General features: G+C 51.7%; 1 protein-coding gene across 1 annotated transcript in view; it reads right to left on the bottom strand.

The window, feature by feature from the left end:
• LOC129489585 (myosin-16) overlaps positions 1–16,947 on the bottom strand; it is a 72,195-nt gene that overhangs the window by 21,693 nt on the left and 33,555 nt on the right. Inside the window, exons 20-29 of the mRNA XM_055292405.2 lie at positions 15,703–15,784; positions 11,493–11,666; positions 9,452–9,679; positions 8,221–8,325; positions 5,542–5,628; positions 5,175–5,320; positions 4,255–4,345; positions 3,752–3,808; positions 2,668–2,754; positions 1,041–1,286 (exon numbers count right to left, since the gene is read on the bottom strand). Coding sequence (XP_055148380.1) covers positions 1,041–1,286; positions 2,668–2,754; positions 3,752–3,808; positions 4,255–4,345; positions 5,175–5,320; positions 5,542–5,628; positions 8,221–8,325; positions 9,452–9,679; positions 11,493–11,666; positions 15,703–15,784 — 1,303 coding nt within the window. The remainder of the gene's footprint in view (positions 1–1,040; positions 1,287–2,667; positions 2,755–3,751; positions 3,809–4,254; positions 4,346–5,174; positions 5,321–5,541; positions 5,629–8,220; positions 8,326–9,451; positions 9,680–11,492; positions 11,667–15,702; positions 15,785–16,947) is intronic.

Here is a 16,947-nt window from a genome sequence, read left to right as displayed (position 1 = left end):
CTACCTGCCTGGAGGTATGCCCCTGTCTCAGAAACCCCAAATGGCTCACCACTGTCTTGTCTTTTCTTTTTTTTTTTTTTTTTTGAGACAGGGTATCGCTCTATCACCCAGGCTGGAGTGCATAGGTGCAAGCAGAGCTCACTGTAGCCTCGACATCCTGGACTCAAGCCATCCTCTCACCACAGTAGCTGGGACCACAGGTGCCTGCCACCATACCTGGCTAATTATTTTTATTTTTTGTAGAGACAGGGTTTCACTGTGTTGCCCAGGCTGGTCTTGAACTGGGCTCAAGTAATTTGCCTGCCTTGGCCTCTCAAAGTGCTGGGATTACAGGCATTAGCCACTGTGCCCGGCCTATTGAGCATTTCTTATGTGCCAGAGACTATCGCAGCCCTCACAGTACTGCTCTAAGGTGGAAATTATGACAATCATCTTCATGTTACAGATGAAGAAATTGAAGCACAGGTTATTTTATTTTTTATTTATTTATTTATTTTTTTGAGACAGAGTCTTGCCCTGTCACCCAGGCTGGAGTGCAGTGGCGCAATCTCGGCTCAATGCAACCTCTGCCTCCCAGGTTCAAGCAATTTTTGTATTTTTAGTAGAGACAGGGTTTCACCATATTGGCCAGGCTGGTCTCGAACTCGTGACCTCAGGTGATCCGCCTGCCTCAGCCTCCCAAAGTGCTGGGATTACAGGCGAAAGCCACTGTGCCCAGCAGTTTATTTTATTTTATTTTAGAGACAGGGTCTTACTCTGTTGCCCAGGCTGGAGTGCAGTGGTGCAGTCATACTCACTGCAGTCTCAACCTCCTGGGCTCAAGTGATCCTCCTGCCTCAGCCTCCTGAGTAGCTAGGACTACAGGCACATGCTACCATCCCTGGCTACTTTTATTTTTTTAAGAGACGAGGTCTGGCTATGTTGTCCAGGCTGGTCCCCAAGTCCTGGCCTCTCAAAAGCGATCCTCCTGCCTCAGCCTCCCAAAGTGCTGGGATTACAGGAGTGAGCCACTGCGCCCGGCCCACAGTTAGGTTATTCACCTTGGACTTCTGTATCGTCTCCACACTGGCATTGAGGTCATCAATCTCAGCCTTCATGACCTGTTTATCTTTCTCCAGCTTGGACTTGACCCTCTGCAGGCTCTCCACATGCTCCGTCAGCTCGGCCATGGAGTCCATGTGCTTCTTGCGCAGTGTGGAGGCTGTCGCCTCGCTCTGCAGGGCGGCCTCTTCCAGCTCCCGTCGCAGCTTCAGCAGCTCAGCCTCCCGCTTGCGGTTCTGCTCGATCTGGGGTAGAGGAGGAGTGGCTTAGCAGAACTGGCCAGTGCCAGCCTTTTTGGGGTGGACACTGCCCAGCTGCTCGGTGGTCCCCTGATATTCCTGCACCTCGCTAAAAGAAGTCCTGCTTGAAATGCTGATGCTTAGCCTTTGGGGGGCGGGGGTGGCCCACAGGATTTGTTTAGAGAGTGTTGTGTGTTAAATTGTGTCCTCCAAAAAGATATACTCAAATCCTAACGCCAGGTACCTGTGAATGGGACCTGGGGTTAGGACTTGAGTATATGTTTTGGAAATAGCGTCTTTGTAGATGGAGCTAGTTAAGATGTCATACTGGATTAGGGTGAGCCCTAAGCTAATGACTGAGGTTCTTTTTTTTTTTTGAGAAAGAGTTTCACTTTTGTTGCCCAGGCTTCAGTGCAGTGGCACGATCTCGGCTCACTGCAACTTCCGCCTCCTGGGTTCAAGTGATTCTCCTGCCTCAGCCTCCCAAGTAGCTGGGATTACAGGTGCCCGCCACCATGCCCAGCTAATTTTTTGTGTTTTTAGTAGAGATAGGGTTTCACCATGTTGACCAGGCTGGTCTCGAACTCCTGACCTCAGGTGATCCACCCACCTCAGCCTCCCAAAGTGCTGGGAGTACAGGCGTGAGCCACCACGCCCGGCCGGACTCTCACATTTCTACTCACTATACTCCTGCCCTAATCACTCCAGGTCCAGGTACGGACAACTAGGTTCAGCCCCACAGCCCACTGAGATTGTCCAAACTGGCCAGTCAGGAGCCTGTTCACCCTGCCTCACCTATTCCTTCCCACGGGAGCCAGAGTAAAGGCCTTTGCCTACATTTTCCCCACCGGCTGTCTGCCTCCTAACCAGCCCCAGTGCCTCTCTTGCCCTGCATGGCCTGCTGTGCCCTTTCCTCTTGGGAACTGTGAGTAGCAAACTCTTTCTGTTTGTTTTTGAGAGACAGGGTCTTGCTCTGTCACCCAGGCTGGAGTGCAGTGGTGCCATCATGGCTCACCACAGCCTCAACCTCCCTGGGCTCAAGTGATCCTCCTTCTTTAGCCTCTTGAGTAGCTGGAACTACAGGAACGTGCCACCATGCCTAGCTAATTTTTTTTTTTGAGAGATGGGCTTTTGCTGTGTTGCCCAGGCTGGTCAGAAACCCCTGGGCTCAAATGATCCTTCTGCCTTTGCCTCCCCAGGTGTTGGGATTACAGGCATGAGACACTGTTCCAGGCCTCATTTTTAAATTATTAATTGGTTTCTCCTCAAGTCTGTCTCAGGAACCTAGCAAAAACGAACTGGTCTTGATCCCACTGCTCGCAGTCCAGCAATTTTCTCCCCAAATGCATGCAGAGCTGGGGGTTTCTGGGCCCCCTGGGATGGGTACCTGAGCAGATGTGGCTCCACCCGCTTCCTCCAGCCTGTCACTGAGGTCTTCGAGATCCCGGGACAGGTCACTGCGTTGTTTCTCCACCTGGGATGGAAATTTTTATTTTAAGATAGAGCCTTCCTCTGTGGCCCAGGCTGGAGTGCGGCAGCACCATCTCGACTCACTGCAACCTTCGCCTGCCTGGCTCAAACAATCCTCTAACCTCAGCTCCCGAGTATCTGCGACTACAGGCACTTGCCATCACACCCAGCAAATTTTTAAATTTTTTGTAGAGATGGGTTTTCACCATGTTGCCCAAGCTGGTCTCCTGGTCTCAAGTGATCCTCCTGCCTTGGTCTCCCAAGGTATTTGGATTACAGGCATGAGCCACTGTGCCCGGCCATGGGATGAGATTTAATGATACCAATGATAATCACCCAGAGCTCTTTTTACTCCAGTAAAGAGCATGATGACTGCTTCACCTTTGAGAAGCCAGGATTCTATGCCTAGGGGGCCTTGTGCCCTGCCTGTCATCCCACAGGCTCAGTAAAGGACACTGTCTTCCCTACACTGGGCAGGCATTAGTGCCCATCCCAGCTACCACCTGTCCAATTTGGCTGAATTTGGGGTTAGGTACACTGTGATTTGTCTCCCACCAGTTTTCTGGGCTCATGTCCTGTAGGATCCCCACCCTCAAGCCTCCCTCCACACTCTGCTCTCGCTAACACGTGCTTTCTCTGTTTACACCTTCATCCCGATGAAGGTAGGTGCTATTTTATTCCCTTTGCCCAGACCTTTCTTCTTGCGTCTGCCTGTTGAATTCTATCTTTGAGGTCGAGTGTTTCCTCCTCCATCTGCCTCAGGTAGAACCAGCCTCTTCTCTGGACTCAAGCCACACAGAGCATCTGCCTTTCACATCATGATTAATGTGGATGTGCACTTCAGTCCCCGGCACACAGGAGGTGCTCCAGAAGCAACTAGACTTTTTAGCTGGACACCTGCCTTCTCTACCGGTTTCCTTAGCGGAGGTTTCTATTCATGGTTGGATGTGTGACTGCCGTTAGGTCCTTTGACTCAAGAAGGGGAAATGTATTTCATTTACCTTGGCTCTCATGGCCCTCTCAGCTTCTAGTTCTTCTTCCAGCTCTTCAATTCGGGCCTAGCAGACAGAGGAGGGAGGGGATTCATCTCTCCCAGGCAAAGTTAGTAAGTCAGCCCCTTAGCCTTTTAGGATGGAAAATAGGGATGTGAGAATATGACAGCCACTGTCAAAAGCAGAGAGAGGCAGATCCCAGAGAGCAAGCGCAAAGGCGCTGGGGCAGGCAGGAGGGGGCCTGGCGTGTGTGACACCCAGCCCAGGAGCCAGCATGGCTGGATAGAGTGGAGGGAAACACTCGGTGATGAGGTCAGGCGGGAGCAGTTGGAGGGCCTCATAACCATCATATGGATTTCACCCCTAGTGAGGGGAACGTGGGTCCATCTCCAAGGACTCTATGGCAGTCTTGCTCCTCAGGAAACCTCAGCCACCAAGTAGCTGACATGAACAAAGGGTTCAGAGAAGTGCATTTCCGACAGAGAGCTCATGCTTCTCGGTCCTGGACATACCTGGTGCTCCTTCAGTTTCCGCTGCAGCGTGGAATTCAGAGACTGCTCATCCTCATATTTCGAGTTGACAGAGTTTATTTCCAAATCCCTCCTGCAAGGGAAGGGTTGGTCTCCTGAGGAAAGGCTCTGAGGGTAGACCAGCGAGCTGGCGAGGGAATGGCACCTGGGCTGCCAGAGGGGACCTTGAACCTGCCGAAACGCACGTACCTCCCAGCCCCTTCTGGCCTTCCGTAGTGACAGCCCAGAAGGTCTCACCCTACAGAGCAGTCAGACCCCTGAATGAGCTCCTCAGGCATTTCATCATCCATTCATTCATTCACACATTTACTAATGTGATACTTTTTTTTTGAGACAGCATGTTGCTCTGTCGCCCAGAATGCAGTGCAGTGGCATGATCATGGCTCACTGCAGCCTCGACCTCCTGGGCTTAAGTGATCCTCCCCCCTCAGCCTCTCTAGTAGCTGGGGCCACAGGCTGGCTCCATCATACCCAGTTAACTTTTGTATTTTTTGTAGAGACGGGGTCTTGCTATGTTGCCCAGGCTGGTCTTGAGCTCCTGGCCTCAAGCCATCCTCCTGCCTTCGCCTCCCAAAGTGCTGAGATTACAGGTGTGAGCCACGGTACCTGACATGGTCATAGGCTTTTATGATGCCTCCCTGCCCTGCTGAGTCCTCAGTGTTCCCTGGGGTGGTGGCACTTGTCTCCTCCACAGTGCCCACCAGGTATTGTGTGACACTGGGCATTCCCTGCAGACAGGGCAGCCCCTACCTCTCTGTATATCCTCCATGACTGGCAGGTGCTTGGGACATGCAGGAATGTTTGTGAGGCTCTCCATACAGTGCCTGGCTCCTGGCACCCTCCAGGCAGCTCCAGCTATTGCTACCATTGTGACGGACAAAATGAATGACAGCAAGACATACTTTTTCACCACCTCCTCAAGATCCAGCTTGGAACGCTCCATCTCATTGAGGTTGTCGATGGTCATCTTCAGGTCACTCTCAGCTTTCCGACGAGCCTTTTCCACCTCCGCCCGGATTTTCTTTTCCTGCTCCCAGTTATCCTCCAGCTACAGAGACAAGAACAGCAAGAGAAGGTAGACGAGGAGAGTCTGAGGTTAGAAGGCAAGAAGGAACCAGACTGGGTCCGATCCTTTAGCTGTGTCATCAGAAGGGCCCTCACGCCCCGGGGGATGTGTTGGTCCAGTTCTCAAAACTAATCTTCGGACCCTGTACCCCCAGAGGGATCTGGCCTTGGAGTTGTAGAGGTGGCCATGGCAATGGGTATTACCTCGTGGATCTGCGTGCTCAGCTTGCTGTTATTTTTGGTCAGGTGGTTCACCTTGTCCTCTTCAGCCTGTAGGTCGTCCAGGGTTTTCTGGAAGGACAGATACACACGTGAGTGCCACAAGGCCCAGTGGGAGCAGCTGAACATTCCTGATCCTCAGTTGTTGCTTCTGAGCTATGCAGCTCCCAGGCTTTGGGGAGTTCAGTTGACTTTGGTGAGTAGGTACTGAGCACCTGCTACTGGGCACTGGGTGAGGCCAGAGCAGATGGACCAGAGCCACCCATCAGGGAGGTCAATTGCTTGAGCCAGGGAGGTTGAGGCTGCAGTGAGCTATGATCGTACCACTGCACTCGATCCTGGGTGACAGAGTCAGACCCTGTCTCTACAAAAATTAGCCAGGTGTGGTGGCACACATCTGTAGTGCCAGCTACTCAGGAGACTGAGGCAGAACGATCACGAGCCCAGGAGGCTGGGGCTGCAGTGAGCTATGATGGCACCACTGCATTTCAGCCTGAGCAACAGTGAGACCCTATCTTTGGTTCCCCAGGGGGCATATGGGAAATAGGTGGGGTGCTTCTGGTTGTCACAGTGATTGGAGGTCCCTCTGACATTTAGTGGATGACTCCAGCAATGCTGGACATCCCATTTTGCTCTGGATAATCTGGTACCATGAAGAATTCTGTAGTCCACATTCCTGATGTCCCACTCAGGCACTTATGTGAGTAAAACAACTATTTCTACTCTTCTAAACCTAGAGCCCAGCACCCTTTTACATGTAACTCAATGTTCTTTTTCATTTAATATGCACTACATTTTTTTTTTTTTTTTTTTTTTTTAAGATAGGATCTTACTCCATCGCTCAGACTGGAGTACAGTGGTGCGATCATAGCTAACTGCAGCCTCCACCTCTTGGGCTCGAGCAACCCTCTTGCCTCACCTCCTGGCTAATTTTTTTTCTAGTTTTTTAGAAAACTGCACTCCAGCTTGGGTGAGAGTGCGAGGCTCCGTCTCAAAAACAAACAAAAATTAGTGGGGTGCAGTGGTACATGCCTATAATCCCAGTTACTCAGGAGGCTGAGGTGGGAGGATCACCTGAGCCTGGGAAGTCGTGGCTGCAGTGAGCCGTGATCATACCACTGCACTCCAGCCTCAGTGACAGAGCTAGACCCTGTCTCAAAAAAATAAAAATAAAAATAAGTAAAATGTTATGACCAGAGGCATGCAAGAGTCTAACCCTATATTTTCCCTAGGAGCAGTGGTTCATATTTGCTAATTCAATATTGAATTATTATTGGTTAATTCAGTGTTTATGGCAACTTTACAGAACGTAACCACTGTGAGGCCGGGTGTGGTGGCTCACGCCTGTAATCCCAGCACTTCAGGAGGCTCAGGTGGGAGGATCACTTGAGGTCAGGAGTTGGAGACCAGCTTGGCCAACATGGTGAAACCCTGTCTCTACTAAAAATACAAAAAAATTAGCTGGGTGTGGTGGTGGGCACCTGTAATCCCAGCTACTTGGGAGGCTGAGGCAGGAGAATCACTTGAACCTGGGAGGCGGACGTTGCAGTGAGCTGAGATCACGCCACTGCATTCCAGCCTGGGTGACAGAGCGAGACTCCATCTCAAAACAACAAAAATATAACTAGTGTGAATAACACACATCCACTGTGTTTGTTATGAAAGGAGGCTCTGGGTCTGATATGCTTGAAAATCACAGGGCAAGGGCGGTAGTTCCTGAGGCAGCAGGGAGAGGCACTCAGGGGACATGTGGATTCACGGTGTCAGCAAACACAGGGATGAGGGGTCCACTGTCTGGCTCTTTGCCCCTGTTTCTCTGGAGGTCAGCACTGGTGGCCGGTCAGAGCCGGCTCTGCATTCAGGAGCCTTAGCCCGTGACAGTGGCCCTGGGAAAGTCGGTGGGTCTCCCCATGGCCTCAAGAGCTCGTGGCCTGTTGTTGCCACAGTGTCTTAGGCTTTGCTGGGGCTTTTGAGCTCACGGGACACTTCCATACACCCCACTCCATCCCTACCACTCCAGTGAGCATACTTTCTCCAGTGTGCATGGGCCCAACCTAACTCATAATTGTTTTGTTGTTTGTTTGTTTTGAGACAGGGTCTCGCTGTCACCCAGGATGGAGTGCAATGGCGCAATCTTGGCTCACTGCAACCTGCAACTCCTGGGCTCAAGTTATCCTCCTGCCTCAGCCTCCTGAATAGTTGGGACTACAGGCGCGTGCCACCAGACCTGGCTAATTTTTGTATTTTTTTGTAGAGATGGGAGTTTTGCCATGTTGCCCGGGCTGGTCTCAAACTCCTGAACTGAAGGGATCCTCCTGCCTCAGCCTCCCAAAGTGCTGGGATTAAAGATGTGAGCTGCCATGCCTAGATGATTCATAATTGTTCATAGCTCCCCCTCTTGCTCTCAAAACTGTCCTAGTTTGGAAGACAAATTATATTGTCACCCTACTTATAACAAACTTGGAAGGAAGGCAGCAAGAGGGGGCCACACCCATGTCACTCTTGAGGAAACTGAGATGTACGGAGATTCCTTAACTTCCCTAAGGCCCCAAGCTGAGGAGGCGGCAGGGCCAGGATTTGAACTCGGGGCTCCAGTCTCCAATGGAAAGCACATTGTGCCAAGCTCTAGCTGCTGGGCTGAGGGAAGACGCAAGGGAAACCTACCTGGTGCAGTTCCTCCAGGGCCCTCTTCTCCTTCTGGAGCTTGGCGATGGAGTCTTCACGGAGTGAGAGGTCCCCCGTCAGGGTACGGACCTTGTGATCCAGGGCCTAGAAACCAGGGCAGGGAGAGAGGTAGATCCTTAAAGCTGGAAGGAGTCCTTAGCTTGGGTGCACCCTTGAGTCTCCTGGGAGCTTAAGAAATGCCAGCACCTAGGGCATGTCCTAGACCAACCAAGTCAGAACCGTGGGGGTGAAGGGGAGCAGCAAGAACCTTGGCTTCTCAAAGTGTGGTCCCCGGATGTCGGCAGTGGCATCCCCTAGGAGCATGCTAGGAATACAGACCCTTGGGCTCTGCCAGACCCGCCAGAATCTGCACCTGACTGTGTCCCCAGTGGTTTGTGTGTGCAGCAGAGCAGGAGAAGCACAAGTTGAGGCAGAGCCCCCGCTTACCCTGCTTAAGAACCCAACCCACCTGCGATAGCAGGAAGGGGACCTTGGGACCAGGGGCCGGCCAGATGGCATCAGGAGCCAGGGCTTCCCCCAGGGAGCTGTTCAGAGGGGCAGCAACTGCTTGGGCAGAAATTCAACAGCTGAAGGTGGACACTTCACCGTGATGGGAACAGTTCAGTCCCCTTAGTCAGCTGCCCTGCCCAGCAGAACTTTCTGCAGTGACGGACATGTTCTCTGCCTTTGCTGTCCCATGCAGTGACACTTAACGCACATGGCTGTTGAACACCTGCAATGTGGCTTGTGCAACCGAGGAACTGCATTTTAAGTTGTAAATTAATGGATGTTACAATAGCCCCATGTGGGCTGGGTACGGTGGCCCATGCCTGTAATCCCAGCATTTTGGGAGGCCGAGGCGGGCAGATCACCTGAGGTGAGGTGTTCAAGACCAGTCTGGCCAACATGGCGAAACCCCGTCTCTACTAAAAATACAAAAATTAGCCGGGTGTGGTGGCGCCACACCTGTAGTCCCGGCTACCTGGGAGGCTGACGTATGAGAATCACTTGAACCCGGGAGGGGGAAGTTGCAGTGAGCTGAGATCGCACTACTGCACTCCAGCCTGCGTGACACAGCGAGAGCAAGACTCTGTCTCAAAACAAAACCCCCCAAAAAACCGCCCCATGTGGTCAGTGGTCAGGGCACTGGGTGTAGCCACCATAGGGGCTTCAGGTATGGCCCCTGAAGGTGGCCTGAGAAAAGCGTGGCAGGGCCCCGGCCCCTCCTCACCTGCTTCTCCTTCTCTGTCTTGGCCAGTGTGGTTTCCAGGCCCTCTAGGTCCCGCTTCAGGTCGCTCAGCTCCCCTTCCAGCTTGCGCTTGGCGGCACTCAGTGAGGCCGCCGTACCCTCTTCCTCCTCCAGCCGCTCCCGCATGTCTGAGATCTGGCTCTCCAGATCCATCTTGGTCTTCATCATCTGTGTCAGGCGCTCCTCTGCATCCATCAGGTTCTCTTGCTCCTGTTGGGAGAAAGAGCCCCGGTCGAGGGCAGGGTCCAGGCAAAGACCACACCAAGATGCTGGACAAGCCTTGAGCTGAACAAATGTGTCCTGGGGGTTGGACAAGGGGCTGGGCTATCTCTGAGCTCCTTTTTTTTTTTTTTTTTTGAGTTAGGGTTTTGCTTTGTTGCCCAGGCTGGAGTGCAGTGGTGTGATCACAGCTCACTGCAGTGTAGACCTCCTGGGCTCAAGCAGTCCTCCCACCTCATCCTCCCAAGTAGCTGAGGCTACAGGTACACACTGCAATGCCCAGCTACGTTTTTTATTTTTATTTTTGAGACGGAGTCTCACTCTGTCACCCAGGCTGGGGTGCAGTGGCACAATCATGGCTCACTGCAGCCTCAACCTTCTAGTCTTAAGCAATCCTCCCACTTCAGCCTCCTGAGTAGCTGGGACTACAGATGTGCCACCACACCCGGCTAAGTTTTAAACTTTTTTGTAGAGATGGGGTTTCACTATGTTGCCCAGGCTGGTCTTGAACTCCTGGGCTCAAGCATTCCTCCTGCCTTGGCCTCCCAGAGTGTTGGGTTTATGGGCATGAGCCATTGCACCTGGCCCAGGAGGATTCTTCCATCACTTTGGTCTTGCCCAGCCTCAGCCTCCACAAACAAAATGGGGATATCAGTTCAAGCAACTTCTCAGGGGTATGAAGAGGATACAGAGAAACGATGTTGGAGGCCTTTGGGGACAGTGGAAGGAAAATGCAAGTGCCACACATGCTCACAGCTGCAGAGACGGCCGTGGCAGAGCAGGGAGGACTGGAGATGGAATTGGGCCCCTTCCAGGGCTGGGTTTTCAACTAATGGGCCTGGGACTTTGATCAAATCTCTAAATGTCTGCAAAACTGAGTTTTCTACCCTGAATGATGCACTTGAAAATTGAGTGTCTTACAGGGCAGCTGTGAGAGTCAAATCAGGGAAGGAACAGGAAAAGCTTTGCAAACCAGAAGGACCCAGCAGTGAATTCACCACAGGACATTTAGTCAGGTGCCCTACAGAAATGACATCGTTTATTCTTTCCTGCTGTGTTTCCCTGGACAGGTGAGGAAAACGAGGCTTGGAGTGGGTAAGTTGCCAAGTTTGTATGGCAGAGCCCAGCCCTGACTCGAGGGGATGCTCTTCTCACCCTGTCTTGTGGCCACCATCCCTGGACTTTCCCTGCAGGTGAGTCCTGTAGCTGTGTGTGCCCGGCCTGCTGCTGTGTGCAAATAAGAATTTGATGGAGGCCGGGCACAGGGGCTTACACCTGTAATCCCAGCACTTTGGGAGGCCGAAAATAGGAGGATCACTTGAGGCTGGGAGTTTGAGACAAGCCTGGGCAACATAGTGAGACCCTGTCTCTACAAAAAATACAAAAAATTAGCCAGGCATGGTGGTGTAGTCCCAGCTACTCGGGAGGCTGAGGTGGGAGGATCACCTGTGTCCAGGAGATGGAGGCTGCTGTGAGCTGTGATCGAGCCACTTCACTCCAGCCTGGGCAACACAGCAAGACCCTGTCCCTGTCTCTGTCTGTCTGTCTGTCTCTCTCTCTCTCTCTCACTCTCTCTCTCTCTCTCACACACACACACACACACACACACTCTCACACACACACACACACACACACATGAATTGGATGGAGACTTTTTGGAAGTTGGGTCGAGGGTGACCTTGTATGCTGGAGAATTGCCTGTGGTCTGGAGGGACATGGGTTTTCGGAAGAGCTTGCCCTCCCTCCCTCCCAGAGTCCAGGCTGTACTGGGTTCCCCACCCTTCTCCCTGGGGACCCCACGTACAGCCTGCAGCTGGATGGTGAGGTCATTCTTCTCCTGGCTGAGCGTGGCTGTCTTCTCCTCCAGTTCCTTGACCTTGTTTACCAGCTCCTGGGTCTTGGCCATGGCGTTCCTGAGCTCCTCCTCCTTGGCCTTCATCTCCTCCTCTTGCCGAGCCACATTCAGGAGTGGCTTGACCTGGGCAATGAGCAACACCAAAGAGTGTTAGGAGAATGGGCTTTGCTGGGGGGTAGACAGAGGGCTGTGGAGCCTCTGCCTCAGGCGTGACCTCACAGCACCACTGTGGTGGGAAGCAGCTCTTGCTGTAGCTCTGTGGGTGGGGTCCCTCTCCACAGATGCCACCAGGCTGAGCTCCTTGTGTAAAGCATCCCTGGCCTCGACAGAGAAGGCCCATCCTCACCTAGGACAATTCTTAGGATGCTCTTTAATCCTGAGGGACATGGAGTCAGGTGTCCTCAGCATCTGGGTGCCCCAAGGCTTACATCTGTTCTGCACGTTGTGTAGACACCAGGAGCCCCGGTGAAATGCACAGCCTTGGGGTCCGCTCCCTCCTTCCTTCCCTGCTGAGTCCTCCCCCTCTCTGGCTCTCTCAGTTTCTGTCTCCGTCTGTCTCATTTTGCTGTCTCTCTCACTTGCCCACTGTTTCTCTCTCTGTCTCTCTCTCTTTCTCATGCCGTTCCTATCTCTGCCTCTCTTCTCAGTCTCCCTCTGTTGCTCTGCTCCCTCTGGTTTTCTCTCTTCCTGTCTCTTTCTGTCTCTGTCTTTGTCTCTTTCTCTGTCTCATGCTGTCTGTATCTCTGTCTCTCTCTCTGCCTGTCTCTCTGTTGTGCTGTCTCTCTCTCTTATTTTCTGTATCTTTCTCTTTGTTTTTCTCTATGTGTGTGTGTCTCTCTGTCTCTTCCTCTCTCTCTCTCACTCACTCCTTTAATCTTCTCTCTAACATGAAGTCCCACCTCTCAACTTGGCCTTGCAGGCCTTCCACAATGTAGCCCCTGCCCTCTTCCTGCACTGTGTCAGCTGATAATTCCCACCCTGGCCAGTGCCCCTGCACCCGTGTCTATAGGGCTGGGCCTTCTTTGCCATTTAGCCGGGAGCATTTGCTCCTGCTCTGCACCCGCAGCACCCATCGGGACCTCTCCGTGCACTTGGCCCTTCTCACCTGCACTGGAGCGCCAGGCTCCATCCGGTCCTACCACCTGTATTCTGCCCTGCATCTGCAAGCCCCTCAAAGACCTCCCTCCCATCCCTTTGGGATTCCTAAAGCACCTAGCAGAGCTGGTGGGGCGGGTCCCCTGGGAACCACGGAAACATTATACCATAGATACAATAGATACATAGTTAATAGATACATTTCCCAGGAGGGAAAATGCCCTAGACATGGATTTGGGAGGAGGGACAGCCTGCGCCTCTTTTTGAAAGATAACAGATAAACCTCATTCATTGCCAGCCTGGCTGTTGAGAATCTGAGATGTCACAGTGGCAAAGCCAGCATGAAAAGGTTGCAGTAACCACCATACCTTGCTGCTGTGTAGCACTTTTTATTCAATGGAAACCTACTACAAATGTTTTTTCATTGACCCAGTCTATCTGGCTTTGTTAAATAAGATTAGAGCTTAGTTAGAATACTAAGAGGAGAAGATTTAAAAAAAAAAAAAAAAAAAAAGGCCAGGCGAGGTGGCTCACGCCTGTAATCCCAGCACTTTGAGAGGCTGAGGCGGGCAGATGACCTGAGGTCAGGAGTTTGAGACCAGCCTGGCCAGCATGGTGAAACCCTGTCTCTACTAAAAATACAAAAATTAGCCGGGCATGGTGGCAGGTGCCTTAATCACAGCTACTCGGGAGGCTGAGGCAGGAGAATCGCTTGAACCTGGGAGGCCGAGGTTGCAGCGAGCCGAGATTGTGCCACTGTGCTCCAGCCTGAGCAACAGAGCAAGATTTCCTCTCAACAACAACAACAAAAACTAATTAGAACAACTAATTAGAACAGGACCTTGCTCTGTCAGGTCTAATTAGTAACAAGCAAGGGAGTTTACAGCTGTTGCTGCCATGCCTTGCTCAGAAGGAACCTTAAAGGCCATTGGCCTGGGTCTTCCCAGAGTCTAATTGTATACCAAGGGATCTGGTGAGATACATTCAAGCATAGACACCCTTTGATTTGAGTTGTGACATAGTTACTTTAACAGATAATTTAAAAAATGAAAAAGAACTCCTCAAATCCACAATTTTGTGGATAACTTTTGCTTAGGATGAGATTAAAGCAGGTAAGACTACAAAGTTTCCTTTTAAAATAAAATTTGTGGCTGGGCACAGTGGCTCACACCTGTAATTCCAGGAGGCTGGGGAGGATCACTTGAGGTCAGGAGTTCAAGACTGGCTGGGGTAATGTAGCAAGACCCTCTCTCTACAAAAAATTTAAAAATGAGCTGGGCGGGCGCTGTGCACCTGTAATCTCAGCCATTTGGGAGGCCAAGGTGGGAGGATTGCTTGAGTCCAGGAGTTTGAGACCAGCTTAGGTAACATAGCAAGACCCTGTCTCTTCAAAAACAAAAACTAAAAATTAGCTGGGCATGGTGGCACACACCTATAGTCCCAGCTATTTGGGAGGCTGAGGTGGAAGGATCGCTTGAGCCCAGGAGTTTGAGGCTGCAGTGAGCTATGATTGCACCACTGCACTCCAGCCTGGGCAACAGAGTGAGACTTTGTCTCAAAAAAAAATTGTTTTTGTTTTTTTTTTTCAAAATAAAAAAGCGAGGTCAGGTGCAGTGACTCACGTCTATAATCCCAGCAGCACTTTGAGAGGCTGAGGCGGGCAGATCACCTGAGGTCAGGAGTTTGAGACCAGCCTGGCCAGTGTGGTAAAACCCTGTCTCTACTAAAAATACAAAAATTAGCCGGGTGTGGTGGCAGATGCTTGTAATCCCAGATACTCAGGAGGCTGAGGCAGGAGAATAACTTGAACCTGGGAGGCGGAGGTTGCAGTGAGCCGAGATTGTGCCACTGTACTCCAGCCTAGGTGACAGAGTGAGACTCCATCTCAAAAAAAAAAAAAAATAAGTGAATTAATGTAAAGAAAGGTGGGTCATAGAACAGGTGGGGAAAGCCAGGTGGCACCGGCAATGCCTGGCCTTTGAGACATGCTCATCTAGATTCCTCTCCAATCCCAGGTCCTCCAGGGCTGGCCCATTGGTGGATACATTTGGGGAAGCAGAATTTACTATTCCTCCCTTTCTATTTGTGGTGGGTGCTGATTGTTAGCCAGTTCTTTCCCATGGGCAGTGTAAAGAAACTTTCTTGTGAGCTATGGAGGACTCAGGGCTACCCGAGATGACTCACAGCCTGTCCCCACCCTCTGCGGGTCCTCCTTTTTCCTGAACATAGCTGCCTGGTGCCTGATTCCCTCTTCTGGTGCCCAGGGACGTGTTTCCTCTTAATGGTGGCCCCAGCACAGGCATGATTGGACCCACGTGCAGTGCCATGGCTGGTGGCCTCCTGCCTTGGTTGAGGGTGACCTGGCTGCTTGGGACATCTGTGGGTCCCACCAGCTGGCTGACTCACATACTACACTCATTGCTGTTTCGGAAGAACAGGAAATGAGAGATCAGACCTTATCATTTCCTGAGGTTCCTCCAGCTCTAAGCCAAGAGCTCACTGGAGTTGAAGATGCCTCAACATGCCCAGGGTCAAGGAGTCAATAATTGAGCTCACTTTTTTTGGTGGGGGTGGTATGGCGCTCTCCGTCTTAAGTGGATTTTATTTTGAGGGATGAGATGGAAGGCAAAAAGACACTTGCTCTCCTCTCCTCTCCTCTCCTCTCCTCTCTCCCTTCCTTTCCTCCCTCTCTTCCTTTCCTCTCTCTCTTCCTTTCCTCTCTCTCTTCCTTTCCTCTCTCTCTCTTCCTTTCTTTTCTTTTGAAATGGGGTCTCACTGTGTTGCCCAGGCTGGTCTCAAACTCCTGGCCTCAAGCAATCCTCCTGCCTCAGCCTCCCAAAGCGCTGGAATTACAGGTGTGAGCCACTATGCCCGCCTCATGATTTTTCTTAGGGAGGAATTAGTCCCTGTCTGGACAGAGGCTAGATTTTGTCTCTAACGTGCCCTCATTTTCATACTGTTCTTGCAGCCTCTCACTCCTGAGGGGCACCTCTGTCCAGGATCGAGCCCTCCCCCAGCCCACAGGCAGCAGCAGTCCTCGCTGGCCTGGCCCCTCGGCCCTTACCTTGTTGTACAGCTTCCACCAGCCCCAGAAACGGAGCTGCAGGAACTTGCGCACATTCCGCTGAATGACTTTCAGGCCCATTCTGCGAAAAGAATCCAGGGTTGAATGGGTTACAGTGAAGGTGTTAGGACCTGGCTTCCCTGGGGAAGGGGCGGGGCCTGCGAATAGAATCCAGCAGATCTGCTTTGTCCAGACACCAAAGTGCTTTCTCAAGGCCCAGCACTGCCCATGCGGTCTGGGGCAGGGAGACTCACGTTGGGGTCAGAGCTTAGCAGCACGATAAGGGAGCTGAGGTGAAACCTGATGGAACCAGGTCCCTCCTAGATGGCATAAGGCTGAGACATACCAGTCATTGACTCCTGCATTTTCCCTCCTCCACCAGAAATCACCCATTAGTCTCCAAATCCCATGGATCTGCAAAGTTGCTGGAATCCGCCCATTTCTTGTTCCCTGCAGCTTCATTCAACTGCCATTTATTGAGGACCTCCTGTGCACCAAGGCCCTGGGCTGAATCAGGCCGAGATCCCTCACATCAGCCCCTAACTGGTGTCCCTGCCTTCAGTCCAGGGCTGCAGGTGGCCTGCTGATGGGAACAGGAATTCCTTACTAATTCTATGACCACAAAGAAACAGAGTGAATCACAGGTCGTCTGGGATGGACCTAGCTTTTTTTTTTTTTTTTTTTTTGAGACAGGGTCTCACTCTGTTGCCCAGGCTAGATTGCAATGGTGCAATTATGGCTTGCTGGAACTTTGTACTCCCTGGCTGAAGCGATCCTCCTGTCTCAGCCTCCAGTGCAGCTGGGACTACAGGCATGCACCACCACCCGCTAATTTTTTTTTTTTTTTTTTTTGTAGAGATGGGGTCTCCCTATCTCCTGTTGCCCAGGCTGGTCTCAAACTCCTGAGCTCAAGTGAGCTCCCACTTTGGCTCCTCAAAGTGCTGGGATTACAGGTATGAGCTACCACACCTGGCCAGACCCAGCCCTTTTAAAATTATCAGGTTAGGGAGATGGCTGAAAAACATGATTCCAAGGGCAGGGATGTAGAGTGAGAATTGCTGAGTTCTAATCCTGGCTCTGCATGAACGTGCTCCAGTTCCTTAACCTCTCAGACCTCAGTTTCCACATCTGTAAAGTGGGGGTGCTGGCCCTACCATGCCCCTCTCACAGCATCATTATGTGAATCAAGTAAGAGGAAGGCTGTGAAAGTGTCTTGAAACTATAAAGAGAGGGTTTATATTGTTT

The sequence above is a fragment of the Symphalangus syndactylus genome, chromosome 9 (genome assembly GCF_028878055.3).
Source record: "Symphalangus syndactylus isolate Jambi chromosome 9, NHGRI_mSymSyn1-v2.1_pri, whole genome shotgun sequence".
Classification (NCBI taxonomy): Eukaryota; Metazoa; Chordata; class Mammalia; order Primates; family Hylobatidae; genus Symphalangus; species Symphalangus syndactylus.
Note: the sequence above shows the minus strand (reverse complement) of the source record. Positions and strands in the feature narration are given on the sequence as shown.